At 41.7% G+C, this 16,707-nt stretch overlaps 2 protein-coding genes and 1 long non-coding RNA gene across 4 annotated transcripts in view; 2 read left to right on the forward strand and 1 right to left on the reverse strand.

The window, feature by feature from the left end:
* Window positions 1-7,733, forward strand: part of LOC118228888 (tripartite motif-containing protein 35-like) — a 27,739-nt gene extending 20,006 nt beyond the window's left edge. The window contains exons 1-6 of one of the 2 annotated variants that reach the window (XM_035420448.1): window positions 2,009-2,472; window positions 4,329-4,424; window positions 4,507-4,737; window positions 5,941-5,963; window positions 6,441-6,559; window positions 6,975-7,733. In XM_035420448.1, the coding sequence (XP_035276339.1) occupies window positions 2,071-2,472; window positions 4,329-4,424; window positions 4,507-4,737; window positions 5,941-5,963; window positions 6,441-6,559; window positions 6,975-7,495 (1,392 nt within the window). In that variant the 5' untranslated portion in view covers window positions 2,009-2,070 and the 3' untranslated portion in view covers window positions 7,496-7,733. Of the gene's footprint in view, window positions 1-2,008; window positions 2,473-4,328; window positions 4,425-4,506; window positions 4,738-5,940; window positions 5,964-6,440; window positions 6,560-6,974 lie in introns of those variants that run through there. The other variant, XM_035420447.1, reaches the window with a different exon arrangement.
* LOC118228970 lies at window positions 7,577-16,108 on the reverse strand. The gene is made up of 2 exons (XR_004765587.1): window positions 15,957-16,108; window positions 7,577-7,759 (listed from the first exon to the last, which is right to left on the reverse strand). It is a non-coding gene; the product is annotated as an uncharacterized LOC118228970 (long non-coding RNA).
* LOC118228951 (tripartite motif-containing protein 35-like) lies at window positions 11,063-15,553 on the forward strand. Its single transcript, XM_035420558.1, has 6 exons — window positions 11,063-11,593; window positions 12,373-12,468; window positions 12,554-12,784; window positions 13,964-13,986; window positions 14,453-14,571; window positions 14,974-15,553. Exons 1-6 carry the CDS (start codon window positions 11,189-11,191, stop codon window positions 15,495-15,497), a joined length of 1,398 nt encoding a protein of 465 aa, XP_035276449.1. The 5' UTR covers window positions 11,063-11,188; the 3' UTR covers window positions 15,498-15,553.
* Window positions 16,109-16,707: the final 599 nt, after the last annotated feature.

The raw sequence follows: 16,707 nt of genomic DNA on the forward strand, positions 1-16,707 counted from the left end.
AAATGTTTCTCCCTATAATTGTGGATTCCTAATAGCCATACCTTCGTTTTTGGTTTTTGAGAAAGAATTGTCATTGCATTTACAATCATTGACGCTTATAAAATAATTAAAGCAGAAAGATTAAAGTGTATATTAGTCCTCAAGAAATTCACAATGACTAAATTAAGAAGAACAATCGTGTGAAAGATTATACGCATACAGTTAATTTTGTTGGTTGAACAGATAGGCATAGTATTGTCTCTGGACACCCTAGTACACAGCTTTGATTTTAAGAACGAGATCTAAGTGGTGTTGAAACAATATTGGCATTCAGGATTAGCTAGTTTTAGCTGAACTGGAGAAAGTGTGTTTGTGAACGGGCGTGGGGGTGATTATTGCTTTTCATTTTTAAATAGTTAGTGAAGAACAAATGCTGATTGAATCCTGGCTATATCCTGTAATGAACAGTACTGTAACATTGGAAATGAGAATTGCTCAAATTTCTGTTAGCTTTGTTTCCGCTACTGCAACCAGCGGTGTTTCCTTGAATTTCCGCATCTCCCTCCCAAGGGTGTCACGCTGGCATGTGACCGTTTTGGAGCCAAAACTCGAGAGGGAGCGGTCTCGGTGTTAGCCGAATTAGCCTTCGGTTTAATTCTGGGGTGGGAGGGGTGTGGCATTCAGTACATCCCAGAAGCAGATTGGTCTCGGCTGCGCTGGCTGGTAGAGAGAGCACACGCACCTGGGTTGCGTTAGCTAATCAGCACAGGTGCTTAAAGGTGTGTTTCTCCTGACAGTTTGGTGCCGAGACAGGGAGCACACACTGAGACAGAGTTTTTGAGGTTTGTTTTGTTTTTGTCCTCAGAAAGGAATGGTTGGCGGTTTTATTAAGAGCTGCCCTGCATTGGAATTTTCTGTTTCTGCTCTTCTCTGTGAGTAACAATAAAGTGTGCATAACCTCTGACTTTTGGTGCCTGTGCCTGTGTTTCTGTAGAGTAAGCGCTGCATGAGCAGTTCTCCAGTCACACTCCGAGCACTGTGCTGCGTTCCTAAATAAGAGGTCTGTCATTTACAGAAGTCCTGCAGACCCTTCGGTCTGCATGGCACACATTCTGAACCTATGCTAAACCACAGCTCTCTCCATCTTGCTAACAGGATATTTATCACATTGTTTTTTACGCTCCAAAGCTGAATTTTGACCTGCTCTTTTAAAGACACAAAGTACAAGAGGCGTTCGCCCTCTGTCCAGCGCAGCAGCAAACGTTTCAGTCACACGCTGTAGATGAGTTGACCAGAGGAGGATGGGTTCCCCCCTTGAGCCTGGTTCCTTTTGAGGTTTCTTCCCATCTGCCACAGGGAGTTTTTCCTTGCCGCTGTTGCTTTAGGTTTGCTCCTGAGGGAGTTTACGCTTGGGTCTGTTCTGTTTGCTACTGTAGCATACTGTAGTACTGAAGTGTATTGTGACAATTTTTCATGAAATTTGCTATATAAATACATTTTGATTGATGATTGAGCTGTTCTAAAGCCCAGCTCTCTCCATTAGCTAAATAAGTGATGATACTATCATACTACAATGAGTAATAGATTGTGGACTCAAACTCTGGATTTGTGTTTCAATAATGTTTGTAGGAGAGGGTGTGTGCTTGAGATTAGCTGCGGAATGAGATTCCATTTGGATTAACACACACGAGAGAGAACTGACAGAACCAGTAAGAACTGGGCTGGTGTAAAACTGTGGGCAGATCAGCCAATCAAACCTCAGTGGTGCAATGCTGCCCCCTGCAGGAAGTGCTGTCTGTGAAAATTGGGTGTGTCTAACAGGAAGAGCGAAGTAAAGTTTCTCACAGGTAAAGCTTTGTGTTACATCATGGACCTTTTAAAAAGATTCTAATGTATGTTTTCCAGAAATGAATGGATTTCAGAAAAAAATGTATTTGAGGGAAAAACAATGCGAGACAGAAGAAGAACAGAGATTTGAGAGGTTAAAGAGGCTTATTTACCTGCCGTTTGAGTAACCGCAATGAGTGAAACTGAAACTAAACTACAGATTTAGCAGGAATCATTACTGAGCTCTGAACAGACTGAGACAGAATGGCGTCTGGATCTTCTCTCATGGAAGAGGAGCTCTCCTGTCCTGTGTGCACTGAAATCTTCAGGGATCCTGTTGTCCTGATTTGCAGTCACAGCTTCTGTAAGGTCTGTCTGCAGCAGTACTGGGAACAGAAGGGATCTCGGGAGTGCCCAGTTTGCAGGAGAAGATTTAAGCAAGAACCTCCTCGTAACCTGTCCCTGGGGAATGCCTGTGAGGCGTTCTTAAAGGAGAGAAGTCAGAGAGCTAAAGCAGGATCTGAAGTGCTCTGCAGTCTGCACAGTGAGAAACTCAAACTCTTCTGTTTGGATGATCAAATACCTGTCTGTGTTATCTGCCAAACTTCAAAAAAACATGAAAACCACAAAATGCGACCAGTTCAAGAGGCTGCGGAAGAGTGTAAGGTAATTGTCAGATCATATTTCACATTTTACCTCATTTTTAATAGCTTGTAAGAATTTTCAGTTTACACACAGTATCAAATTGTGTATGCTTTATCCTTTTCTTTTGTAAATTCATTGGGATTAAAAACTATTGGGATCTAATAAAAGAACTGTATAAAGTGAACATAGTTCTCAGGCATGACTGCAGTTTGAGCTCCATACTATGTGTCACATGACTAACAGAGAAACACAAGTGGGCGGGGCAAAGCCTGCATCAGATGTCAATCAGTGGAGGAACTTTTTTTTCACTGGGAGGGCACTCATTCTTACATGGGTATAGATGGCAGTGTTGCACCTGAAGGTCTAAAATATCAGTTATGGATGCCATGTACTATATATTTCTAGAAAACTGCTCTGTGTTAATCAATTACTGGAAATTTCTGTGTCTGTCTCAGAGCGTTTCTCTTGTTCCCTCCGAACGGCCTCACATGTCAGATGCTCTTTAGAGCTTGCATGTTTATGAAAGCCTTTGTTATATTCAACAGCATGCTTACAGCTGCAATGTCCCTTCGTTTTAAAGGCGTAATCAGCATTTGCACACAATTTGAATTTCCCACAAGGGAAACAGAAATTGCATCTGCTTTTACTGTGTATTCCAGTCAGTCTCTCCTGTGCCACCAGTCACTTACAAAAGAGCATTTTCCCACTAAAAATGAGGTTTAGAAACTTGTCCTCTTTCACTTGGTCAGGTTTTGCTCTACTAAAATCCTCTGGTGGAGTTTGCAGTGGAGGGTCTGGTCCAAATGTAGTGCTACTGCTAGCTAGTGAAGCTGGAGGGGAGCTGATGGCATTAGCTGAATTAGCTGGATCGAGCAGCATAGCAAGACCAGCAGTGTCACTGACTTCATTTGAGGTTGTAGATCCAGACGCTATAGCTTTGGCACGTATCGGTGGTTCTGAGTGTGAATGAGAAGATCCAGTAAATTCTGAACTCCGTCCTGTTCTGGATGGGGCAGGTAGAGCTTTGAGCCATTTTCTAACATCCATTTTGTAAATGCTGCCAACGCCCGAATGAACCCTTAAACTGACAAGGCCTGTAAAATCTGAGTAGGAGAGCGGGTTGCCAGATCAGGATTTAATGTATTTTTAACTACTAGTTTTGAATGCACGTTTTTATGCATTTTTAACCGAATAATTTCATGCATATTTACAGGAATGATGATTAATTGTCCATTAAGTATTGTTCAGTGCCTTTTTTCTTTGTTATAATGTTAATTTCTGGATTAATTCTTATTTTTAATTGTTTATGGCTGTACTTATACTGCACTGTGGTCCCTGGGCTAATGTATTTTCTTCTTTTTCTTACACCCATCTGCAATGAGATGAATAACAATAAATAAAACTTTCACAATCTTTTCATTTCAATTAAGTGATTGTAATTAAAATGATAGCTACAGTCCTGGCACAGATTATGGATAGACTACATTTATAAAATGATTTTGACAATTAATGCAATATTGTGTGACTACTTCTCTTTTTGGCACAATAAATGTTGTGTGTAATAAATGTAATATCAACATAGAACAAAAATTAAGAAATGATTCGCATTTATGTAAAACAGATGATAATTACACGTTTCTATATGTATTTCTTAATTCCTGCATAATTGAGCATTCTAATGTAACCTACTTGTAAATTTTATAACCAGCTCAAACACATGTTTAGTTGCCAGTATTTCTTTACATAAAATTATCACATTCATGAAGTGAAAACCATAGTTTTTGGCCTGTATACTTTGTGCTCTTGTGCTGTCTATGTAGGCAGGGAAGTTTACTATCAGTCTGTGTCCTCAGTAACGTGTGGTCATTTATTTCCAGGAGAAACTCAGGACTGCACTGGCTCCACTGCGGGAGAAGCTTAAAGCCTTTCTTGAAGTGAAACTGGACTGTGATCAAACGGCAGAGCACATCAAGGTACTGTACTGAAGCCTTTAAATCACGATACTGAAAATGCAGCGCTGGATTGTGTTTAAATGTTGAATAATGTTTATTCCAGAGCCAGGCCCAGCACACAGAGAGAAAGATAAAGATGGAGTTTGAGAAACTTCAGCAGTTCCTGAAAGATGAAGAGGCAGCCAGGATCGCTGCACTGAGGGAGGAAGATCAGCAGAAGAGTCAGATGATGAAGAAGAAGATTGAGAAGATGACAGAAGAGATATCATCCCTTTCAGAACAAATCAGAGCCATAGAACAGGAGCTTGGAGCTGAAGACATCTCATTCCTGCAGGTAAGTCATGTGTCATATTCACACACAAAACATGTTTATCAATATACACTCCTTGGCAAGAATAAAAATGGGCCAAGCCCAAAATGGCAAAATATTAAGCTTTTAATGGTCTTAACAACCACTCATTGGTCATGAAATTAGCAAGAATTAAACAAATAGATAAAGTAACTTAGTATGGGATAGCTTTTCCCTTTGATTTCTTTAAATGTTTAAGCCTTGTGGGTAAACTTGCGGACAACTTTTTACAGAAAGAAGAGTCAATGTTGTTTCATTTAATGTTGATGACTTCAAACAGTTGATGAGTAGTTGAAAAATGTTCCCCGGCTAGTTTGTTTTCTGAGGTCTTGAATTCTGCTGTCAGGTTTTGTAAGCTTTTTTCCTGTCTTTGAGAACTGTAAATTTCAGCAGGTGGCCGTCCCTGCATGATGAGGCTTTGGGCCTTCCAGATTCATTCTTTCTGGCAACATTACCTGTTGTTTCAAAGTGTTGACCTATTCTCTTAATAGCTGATAGAGAAATAGGGATTACCTCTGCCTTTAAGGTCTTGTAAATTTCAGAATAGCTACAGTTGGCCTGACAAAAACCAGCTATGCGGTTTCTGACAGCAACCTTTGCATGATATTTTGCTTTTTCTGGAGCAGTTTATCTTGCTCCTTTACCGTGGGACTAACAACACTGCATACTGTAGATCTCTCCCTGCTCTATCAATCCTGGTTCCATTTAAGAGCTTGTTATCAGGCCCTTGATGGGCTGCATCAGGTGTGGCAGATAACCAAATAATGACTAATCTTTTAAGAAAAAAAACATCCCAGAAGATATTTTTGGAAAATTTTGTACATGCAGACATGTGTTAGTTTGAATTTTACATCAAAAATTTAAATCATTATCATGATTTTACCTTTGCGTACAAGAAGACTATATAAGTGAATTTCCCTGTTTCTAGCTTTTCCTCAAACAGTTCACTGCAGCAAAAGTAAACGAGCAAATGGTGGCACAGGAGGTCTCAGGAGTGCATTTGTTTAATTCTTGATAATTTCCTGACCAATTTGTTGTTAAGAGCATTAAAAGCTTAATATTTTGCCATTTTGGGCTTGGCCAATTTTTTTGCCCAGGTGTGTACTCATATTGGAACATATTGCATTGATACAGTTTTAATAGTCTGTGTATTGATTATAGTGATAAACTCTTATTCACTTATTTCAGAGCTACAAAGACGTGGAGAAACGGTATGTAAACTCCTGCCTTATTCTCGACTCAATCTTTTAGTCCTCTCTTCCTTCCTCTCTTCAGTATAAATATGAGGGGTAGATCACTAGAACTGTAGCATTTCATGAATAATGAGTGAAATGGGACCAGATGGAAAAATTATAAAAAGAATGTTACATTCATACCTAAATGAGTTATCTGATTTAATTATACATTGATTGTCTGTGTATCATGTTAATTATAATGATAAACATCATTATAATCATCATACAAATAATGGGTAAAAAATGTGCTTTTCCCCGCATGCTCCTGTGAGTGTGTGTCCCTCAGTGGGGTCGGGCTGCTTCATATCTGGCAGCCAGTGAGCCTGTGTGGCAGAACTCTAGAAGGGATGGAGCCATTTTCTTATAGAATGAAGGTCTGATGTTGCTGTTGATAAATTTCTATGGTAATGAAGCCATGCCCACAGCACAAGTGACCCCTGAATATTATTGCAGAGCCCAGTGCACACTGGCGGATCCAGAGAAGGTCTCAGGAGCGCTGATTGATGTGGCCAAGCACCTGCGCAATCTTAAGTACAGAGTGTGGGAGAAGATGCTGGGGACTGTTCAATACAGTGAGTACTGGGGGCAGGGAGCTCCACATTGTCACTGTACTGGGAGAATCTTCAGCATCCTTTCCACAAGCTGATGAAGCCAGTCAGAGTCATATTGGTCCTGTCTGTGTAAGAGCCCTGGAGTGAAGAGACTGAGCACCAGTCCTTAATCTCACTGATTCTCATAATAAAATTCTGCTTTAAGAGTGATAATGTATTTTAGGCAAAGAACAAGCATGGCACCCTCTTACAATGATTATGCAACATAGTTATTAATATATTATTAGCTTTTAGTTCTGGTGCTTCTCTCTCACATGTATCTGAGGCTATAATGGTTGTTTTTGTGAAACCCAGTTTATATCATAAGGAGCCCAATGTTTTTGATGGTTTCCCTTTGTGCAGATCAGTGCTGACGTCTCGTTCTCTGTCCCTTCAGCTCCTGTGACTCTGGACCCAAACACAGCACATCCCATCCTCTCACTGTCTGAGGATCTGACCAGTGTGAAACGCAGTGGTGAGATTCAGCAGGTTCCTGATAATCCAGAGAGATTTGATAAGGGGCAGTGTGTGCTGGGCTCTGAGGGATTCAGCTCAGGGAGACACTGCTGGGATGTAGAAGTGGGGGATTGGAACTGGGAGGTGGGTGTGGCTAAAGAGTCCATCAGCAGGAAAGGGTTTGTGGATCTGAGCCCAGCAGGAGGAGTGTGGAGTATAGGGCTGATCAATGGGAAATACGCAGCCCTGACCTCCCCAACTACACCCTTCACTGTGCAGGGGAGACTCCAGAGGGTCAGAGTGCGGCTGGACTGGGACAGGGGGGAGGTGTCATTCTCTGACCCCAGTGACAACACTCCTCTCTACACTTTTAAACACTCCTTCACTGAGAGAGTGTTTCCATTCTTCTGTCCTGGTTCTCTGCAGATCTGTCCACTGAAGGTGTCTGTACGAGTGGAATAGTGCTGTGGTTTGTGGGCATGGATCAGGTGAACAGACTGCGTCTTTCACTTTGACAAGAGTATATTTGCAGATAAAAATGTATTTTGCAATATTTTATTTAATCATTTAAACAATAAAGATCCATGTCTGCAGCAGTACATGATAAATGTATCTTTGTAACCGCATGATATCAATGTTGCAGTTATGCATTGGCTTGTGTGTAATCAGTTGAATTGTAATAAATGCACCAGTGGAATCACTCCAGAGTGCTGCTCTTTTCCTGACCTGTCACCAGTGTGTCTCTCCAGTGCAGTATAGACACAGACAGAGGCAAACACGCCCCTTATAAGCTGGGTTTGGGTTCAGTTCAAACTCACATGAGCTGATCTGAGATCAGCTAAGACATACTGATTAGCTAAGTATCCTGCTTGTGCTATGAACTCTGAGATTGAGTTTGTGATTTTCACCTGAGCTCGATAAAACTGGACCAGTACCCGAGAGTTTGGGTCAGTTTGGGTCCTAATTCTGCCTGTTTCTATTGGGCTGGTTGGGGTTTTGCTCTTTGTAGCTGGGCCTTTATATTTTGAGCACAGAGCGCTGTGTGAGCTGGATGGCAGTTGTAGGACAGCGAGTCTAAGCTGAGCTCTGTGAGTGACAGAATGGACGCCTCAGAGCCGGGGAGAAGGAAGTTATAGTCAGGGGAGAATGAAGTGAGGCAGCAGCCATCAAATGGAGAATCCCAGGTCTAGACAAACTTTTACACGGGTTTATGATCAAGCTGCAGACGAAAGCGTGGGGTTCGTGTGGAGGACAACCCCTTCTTAGGTTCGGTGGGTGAGTCGGTGATGCAAGAATAAAGACTAGAAATTATGATTTCTTCTAATAACCTTTTTATTCTCTTGAATCAATAATCCTTTTCATGTACGTAGGCCTACGGGAGGTCTCCAGTACCATAAAGATACACAGAGAGCTTCTTCGCATTATGTCTTACATCCTTTTTATACAACCAGATCTCCTCCTACATTACATTACATTACATTACAGGCATTTGGCAGACGCTCTTATCCAGAGCGACGTACAACAAAGTGTATAACGATAACCAAGAACAAGTATGACAAAATCCCTAGAGAGAAGTACCGGTCCAAGTGCAGGGAACAACCGCATAGTTCAACTTGGACCCTGAAGGTTAAACTGATTAACACGAACACAACGAGAACGGCAACAATGCAGTCTATGGAAAAAATACAAGTAGTCGTTAAGACAGTTAATGCACCTAAGTCACCTACGAAACAGCTGCCTAGTTACAACCCTAAGCTTAGTCATTTACAGGGGGGTAGGGAGGGATGGGGAGAGGTGCAGCCTGAAGAGGTGAGTCTTCAGTCGTTGTTTGAAATGGGTCAGTGTCTCAGCTGTTCTGACCTCCACAGGGAGGTCATTCCACCATCGTGGGGCCAGAACAGACAGGAGACGTGTTCTGGAAGTGCAGGTGCGAAGAGGGGGAGGTGCTAGGCGTCCTGAGGTAGCAGAACGGAGGGATCTGGCTGGCATGTAGGGTTTGAATATCTTGTGGAGGTATGCTGGGGCTGATCCCTTGACTGCCTGGTATGCTAGGACCAATGTTTTAAATTTGATGCGAGACCCTGATGTATCTTCCCTTTAAAATAACCAATCCCAGCCTAGGTCAAACTTATGTTTCATCAGTTAGTTTACCAATAACTATTATATAATCTTCCATTTTAATCAATGACAGATATTTCACTACACACACTTACAGAGAAATGTATATGCATGACTTGAATAACAAGTATTTGTCCTCATGGTTAACACTTGTTCCATCTTCCAGTTCCAAAGTACATGCACTTTACATGCATTCACTACATGCTGTAATCCAACTGAAATATTGACTCATATACACACCACCATGTTCTAACAAACTATGTTTATAGCATTACTGTTGCCCTGATTACTTTGATTTTCATTCATTCATTTTAATAGAATATAATCTATGCATTTACTAGATATAGTTCAGAGATCTTCAGAGATCATCCCATAATCACATACATTTAAATATATTCTTGATCAGTACAATCTTTAATAAGAAGAAATGTAAAAACATTAAAAGAATGAAGAAAACCCATACTTCCACATTCGTAAAATATGAATTCTGTGATGCCCTGCTTAAGTATGGGAGCCGTGAAACAGGAGCATCAGCGTTATGACAGTATAATGCACAAGCCTGCCGCTGTGCACCATCAACTGATCTCATCCAGACATCAATCACACCTTTTCTGAACAGAACATCAGCGATACCCCAAACCACGGCGTGTCTACTGCACTGATGCACTTATTAAAAGTCAGGGTCAAACCAAATTCAGCTTCCAAAACGCTGCAACACGCGGGCTCAGGTCAGACTCAGGCTGAATAGAATGCGGGCTCATGGAGGGTCACGCTGAAGTTTTTGGGCCCGTTTCAAGCTCTAGTCTGGGAATCAGAGAAATATCTGTGGTCATACTCACTCTGTCCACAAGAGGGCGACTGAAGCTGTGCTGAGGTGTTGGGTGAAGCCCTGGCTCTACCAGGTGTGTGGAGCAAGAGAGCACTAGGGCTCCTGCCTCACCTGCTACTCCAAGCAGTGGGGTTGTTTGGGTTTATGCAATTAAGAGTATTGTTGAGACAGACAACATCATTAACTGAAGTACTTACAAACAGAATTAGGCTTAAACTGTCTGCGAATCATCACCTGAAATGTCCATATATGCAGCTGTATGATGGAGCTAAAATCCTACACCAAACTGCTGCAACTTCTGCTGCAAAACTGTCAAGGCCTGCGAAAGAAATCATCAGTGTCCATTTGCTGGGGTGCAAGAAATAGCAAAAACCGTTTCAACCCAATCGTGCCATCGTGCGAGGAAGGCGTGATTTGTCTTGATTTAAACCAGTTAGGACGTAGCTTTTTCCACCCCAATGCTGAAATTTACATTGACAAGTGAGCCGCTTTAAGAAGTGGCTTTCTGTGTATTGTTTCTGTAAAAGTTAATCTTTTCTTCTTTGTATGATTTGTATGGGATTTGCTCGGCCAAAGATGCAAAAGTACAAGAGGCGTCGACTGTCCAGCGCAGCAGCAAACGTTTCAGTCACGTGCTTTCATCAGTGCTCTAGATCACCTGTTTTACAGCACAACTCTCTCTTTGCTTTGAGTCAGGATATTATAAAGAGGAATGGATTGTGGACACAAACTCTGGATCTTTGTTTGAATCATGTTTCTAAGGGAGGGCGTGTGCTTGCCATTAGCTGGCGAATAAGATTCCATTTGGACTCACACGTCAGAGAGCTGACTGAACCAGTAAGAACCGGGCTGGTGTAGAACTGCTGGCAGATCAGCCAATCAAACCTCAGTGGTACAATGCTGCCCCCTGCAGGAAGTGCTGTCTCTGATCAGGTGTGTCTAACAGGAATAAGGAAGTATAGTTTCTCACAGGTGGAAGCTTTAGTTAAATCAGGGACCTTTTACTACGATTTCTATCTATATTTTTCAGAAATACATGATTGTCTGATAACATAGACAGACAAAAAAGATGAAGACGAAGAGAGATTTGAGTCTAATTTTAAAGACATTCCTTAGCTGCAGTTTGTTGTGACAGCAGTAAGTAAAAGTGAAACTAAACTACAGATTTAACAGAAATCATTACTAAGCTCAGAACAGACAGAGACAGAATGGCGTCTGGATCTTCTCCCCTGGAAGAGGAGCTCTCCTGTCCTGTGTGCTCTGAAATCTTCAGGGATCCTGTTGTCCTGAGTTGCAGTCACAGCTTCTGTAAGGCCTGTCTGCAGCAGTACAGGGAACAGAAGGGATCTCAGGAGTGCCCAGTTTGCAGGAGAAGATCTTCTAAGGATCACCCTCCTCTCAGCCTGTCTCTGAGGAATACCTGTGAGGTGTTCTTAAAGGAGAGAAGTCAGAGAGCTAAAGCAGGATCTGAAGTGCTCTGCAGTCTGCACAGTGAGAAACTCAAACTCTTCTGTTTAGTGGATCAAATACCTGTCTGCCTTGTCTGTCAAACTTCAAGAAAACATGAAAACCACAAACTGCTACCAGTTCAGGAGGCTGCAGAAGAGTATAAGGTAACTGATTTTCTTAAGATAATTTAGACTTTTAACATTTGATTTTTCTTTGCTTGTAAACAGAATTAATTTGCTTGTAAATTATTGGTGATTAAAAGATTTGGCTTGTTGTGCTGTGGTCTACTGAACACTTGGTGAAGCTTATCAAACAGCTGAATTGAACACACAAAAAAGGTTTTGTGTCAGAAATATAATTAACATTGAATTAATAATTATTTTGAATTACTAATGAAGAAGTTACTGTATTTCCAAAGGGTTATAATGATCCAAAAAGCAGCCATTTTAGTTATCAGGCCATGTCACATGACTGACAGAGAGACAGGAGGGAGGGGCAGGGGTGTGGAGACATTCTCAGAGCTGTGCTAGGGAGCAGTGCTCAGCATGGGACAGTAGGGGTCAAAGTTCATGGCTGTGATATATGCGTCTGACACAATGTGGCCTTAGAGGGCAGATCACTGTTAATGTGTCAAATGTAACTCTAAAAATACAGCACATTAAACTTATTCATTTTAAAACTATTGCAATGAATGATTTTGCCAATAAGAACAGAACATGAGTGTTTAAATTCTCTACTGTCATACCCGTTTATATGGCATGAGCTGTCACAGAGGCAATGCACTGAAATGTGTCTCAGTGAACACATTACATTTACACAAGCTATGACCCAAGTCTCTATTCTGGCTCCCCTCTGTCTGAACAGGGGCTCTTGTGCTGTCTGTGTAGGCAGTGAAGTTTACTGTTTGACTGTATCTTTTGTAAAGAGTGCAATTTCTTTCCAGGAGAAACTCAGGACTGCACTGGCTCCACTGCAGGAGAAGCTAAACGCCTTTAATGCAGTGAAACTAGACTGTGATCAAACAGCAGAGCACATTAAGGTACTGTACTGAGGCCTTTAAATCACAGTGTTGAAAATGCAGCGCTGGATTGTGCTGAAATGATGATGAATAATGTTTATTCCAGAACCAGGCCCAGCACACAGAGAGACAGATAAAGATGGAGTTTGAGAAACTTAAGCAGTTCCTAAAAGTTGAAGAGGCAGCTAGGATTGCTGCACTGAGGGAGGAAGAGAAGCAGAAGAGTCAGATGATGAAGAAGAAAATTAAGAAGATAACAGAAGAGATATCATCCCTTTCAGAACAAATCAGAGCCATAGAACAGGAGCTGGGATCTGAAGACGTCTCATTCCTGCAGGTAAGTCATGTGTCATATTCACACGTAAAACATGTTTATCAATATACACTCCTTGGCAAAAAGAAATGGGCCAAGCCCAAAAAGGCAAACTATTAAGCTTTTAATGGTCTAAACAACCACTCATTGGTCAGGAAATTAGCAAGAATTAAACAAATAGATAAAGTAACTTATGGGATAGCTTTTCCTTTGATTTCTTTAAACGTTTAAGCCTTGTGGGTAAATTTGCGGACAGCTTTTTACAGAAAGAAGAGTCAATGTTGTTTCATTCAGTGTTGATGGCTTCAAACAGTTGATGAGTAGTTGAAAAAATGTTTTCTGAGGTCTTGAATTCTGCAGTCAGTTTTTGGAAGCTTTTTTCCTGTGTTTGAGAACTGTAAATTTCAGCAGGTGGTCATCCCTGCATGATGAGGCTTTGGCCTTCCAGATTCTTTCTTTCTGGCAACATTACCTGTTGTTTCAAAGTGTTGACCTATTCTCTTAATAGCTGATAGATAAATAGGGGTTACCTTTGCCTTTAGGGTCTTGTAAATTTCAGAATATCTACAGCCTGACGAAGACCAGTTATGCGGTTTCTGACAGCAACCTCTGCATGATATTTTGCTTTTTTTGGAGCAGATTATTTCGCTCCTTTAATGTGGATCTCACAACACTGCATACTGTAGATCTCTCTCTGCTCTATCAATCCTGGTTCCATTTAAGAGCTTGTTATCAGGCCCTTGATGGGCTGCATCAGGTGTGGCAGATAACCAAAGAATGACTAATCTTTTAAGAAATAAAACATCCCAGTAGATATTTTTGGAAAATTTTGTACACGCAGACATGTGTTGGTTTGAATTTTACATCAAACATTTTAATCATTATTATGATTTTACCTTTGCGTACAAGAAGACTATATAAGTGAATTTCCCTGTTTCTAGCTTTTCCCCAAACAGTTCACTGCAGCAAAAGTAAATGAGCAAATGGTGGCACAGTAGGTCTCAGGAGTGCATTTGTTTAATTCTTAATAATTTCCTGACCAATGATTTGTTGTTAAGAGCATTAAAAGCTTAATATTTTGCCATTTTGGGCTTGGACAATTTTTTTTGCCCAGGTGTGTACTCATATTGGAACGTATTGCATTGATACAGTTTTAATAGTCTGCGTATTGATTATAGTGAAACTCTTATTCACTTATTTCAGAGCTACAAAGACGTGGAGAAACGGTATGTAAACTCCTGCCTTATTCTCAATTCAATCTTTTAAACCTCTCTTCCTTCCTCTCTTCAGTATAAATATGACGGGTAGATCACTAGTACTGTAGCATTTCATGAATAATGAGTGAAATGGGACCAATTATAAAAAGAATGTTACATTCATACCTAAATTAGTTATCTGATTTAATTATGCAATGATTGTCTGTGTATCATGTTAATTATAATGATAATCTTCATTATAATCATCATACAAATAATGGGTAAAAAATGTACTTTTCCCCGCATGCTCCTGTTAGTGTGTCCCTCAGTGGGGTCGGGCTGCTTCATATCTGGCAGCCAGTGGGGCTGTGTGGCAGAACGCTGGGAGGGATGGAGCCATTTTATTATAGAATGAAGATCTGATGTTGCTACTGATGATCTTCTATGGTAATGAAGCCACGCCCACAGTACAAGTGACTCCTGAATATTATTGCAGAGCCCAGTGCACACTGGCGGATCCAGAGAAGGTCTCAGGAGCGCTGATTGATGTGGCCAAGCACCTGGGCAATCTGAAGTACAGAGTGTGGGAGAAGATGCTGGGGACTGTTCAATACAGTGAGTACTGGGGGCAGGGAGCTCCACATTGTCACTGTACAGGGGGAATCTTCAGCATCCTTTCCACAAGCTGATAAAGCCAGTCAGAGTCATATTGGTCCTGTCTGTGTAAGAGCCGTGGAGTGAAGAGACTGAGCACCAGTCCTTAATCTCACTGATTCTCATAATAAAATACTGCTTTAAGAGTGATAATGTATTTTAGGTGAAGAACAGGCTTGGCACCCTCTTACAATGATTATGCAAGTTGGAAGTTATAAATATATTATTAGCTTTTAGTTCTGGTGCTTCTCTCCCACATGTGTCTCAGACTATAATGGTAGTTTATGTCATTATGAGCCCATTGTATTTGACGGTTTCTCTTTGTGCAGATCAGTGCTGACGTCTCATTCTCTGTCCCTTCAGCTCCTGTGACTCTGGACCCAAACACAGCACATCCCCTCCTCTCACTGTCTGAGGATCTGACCAGTGTGAGACGCAGTGGTGAGAGACAGCAGGTTCCTGATAATCCAGAGAGATTTTATATGGTGTTGTGTGTGCTGGGCTCTGAGGGATTCAGCTCAGGGAGACACTGCTGGGATGTAGAAGTGGGGGATGGAGGTTACTGGGCTGTGGGTGTGGCTAAAGAGTCCATCAAAAGGAAAGGGGCTGTGGATTGGAGCCCAGCAGGAGGAGTGTGGGGTATACGGCTGTTCAATGGGAAATACAAAGCCCTGACCTCCCCACATACAGTCCTCACTGTGCAGAGGGAACCCCAGAGGGTCAGAGTGCAGCTGGACTGGGACAGGGGGGAGGTGTCATTCTCTGACCCCAGTGACAACACTCCTCTCTACACTTTTAAACACTCCTTCACTGAGAGAGTGTTTCCATTCTTCCGTCCTGGTTCTCTGCAGATCTGTCCTCTGAAGGTGTCGGTAAGAGTGGAATAGTGCTGTGGTTTGTGGGCAAGGATCAGGTGAACAGACTGCTTCTTTAACTGTTACAAGATTAATGAGTGTATTTGCAGATAATATCTTTTACCATATTTATTGAATCATTTACAAAATATAGATCCATTTCTGCAGCAGTTCATGATGAATGTAACTTTGAAATCTCATGATGTTGCAGTAAAAATCAGGTTAAAAGAACTGCATTCCATCACATCTGAGCAGGATTCATTAAAATATTTGCCGGTCAAACAGCATCAACAAAATATTATTTTATTTGAAACGTTCTGTAGTGTTTCCATGAGAAGTGTCTAATTTCTTTTCACATAACTTCCCAATGTTATCACTGAGTAATAACTGTGCTGTACGGTGGTGGTGTAAGTATGTGGGTTTGTGTGTAATCAGTTGAGGTGTAATAAACGCACCAGTGGAATCACTCCAGAGTGCTGCTCTTTTTCTGACCCGTCACCAGTGTGTCTCCCAGGTGTGTGATGAGGTAAGTCTCCTCCTCTAGGGCAGTATGAACACAGACAGAGGCAAACACGCCACTCATACGCTGGGTTTGGGTTCAGTTCAAACTCACATGAGCTGATCTGATATACTGATTAGCTAACTACCCTGCAAGTGCAATGAGTTCTGAGAGTGAGTTTGACATTTTCACCTGAGCCCGATAAAACCAGACCAGTACCCAAGGCTTTGGGACGGTTCGAGTCTTAATTCTGCCTGTTTCTATTGGTCTGGTTGGGGTTTTGCTCTTTGTAGCTGGGCCTTTATATTTTGAGCACAGAGCGCTGTGTGAGCTGGATGGCAGTTGTAGGCCAGCGAGTCTAAGCTGAGCTCTGTGAGTGACAGAATGGATGCCTCAGAGCCGGGGAGAAAGAAGTTTTAGTCAGGGGAGAATGAAGTGAAGCAGCAGCCATCGAATGGAGAATCCCAGGTCTGGACAAACTTTTACACAGTTTTTGATCGAGCTGCAGACGAAAGCGTGGGGTTCGTAAAATGTGAATTCTGTGATGCCCTGCTTAAGTATGGGAGCCGTGAAACAGGAGCATCAGCGTTATGACAGTATAATGCACAAGCCTGCCGCTGTGCACCATCAACTGATCTGAACCAGACATCAATCACACCTTTTCTGAACAGAACTTCAGCGATACCCCAAACCACGGCGTGTCTACTGCACTGATGCACTTATTAAAAATCAGGGTCAAACCAG

The sequence above is a fragment of the Anguilla anguilla genome, chromosome 6 (genome assembly GCF_013347855.1).
Source record: "Anguilla anguilla isolate fAngAng1 chromosome 6, fAngAng1.pri, whole genome shotgun sequence".
NCBI lineage: Eukaryota > Metazoa > Chordata > Actinopteri > Anguilliformes > Anguillidae > Anguilla > Anguilla anguilla.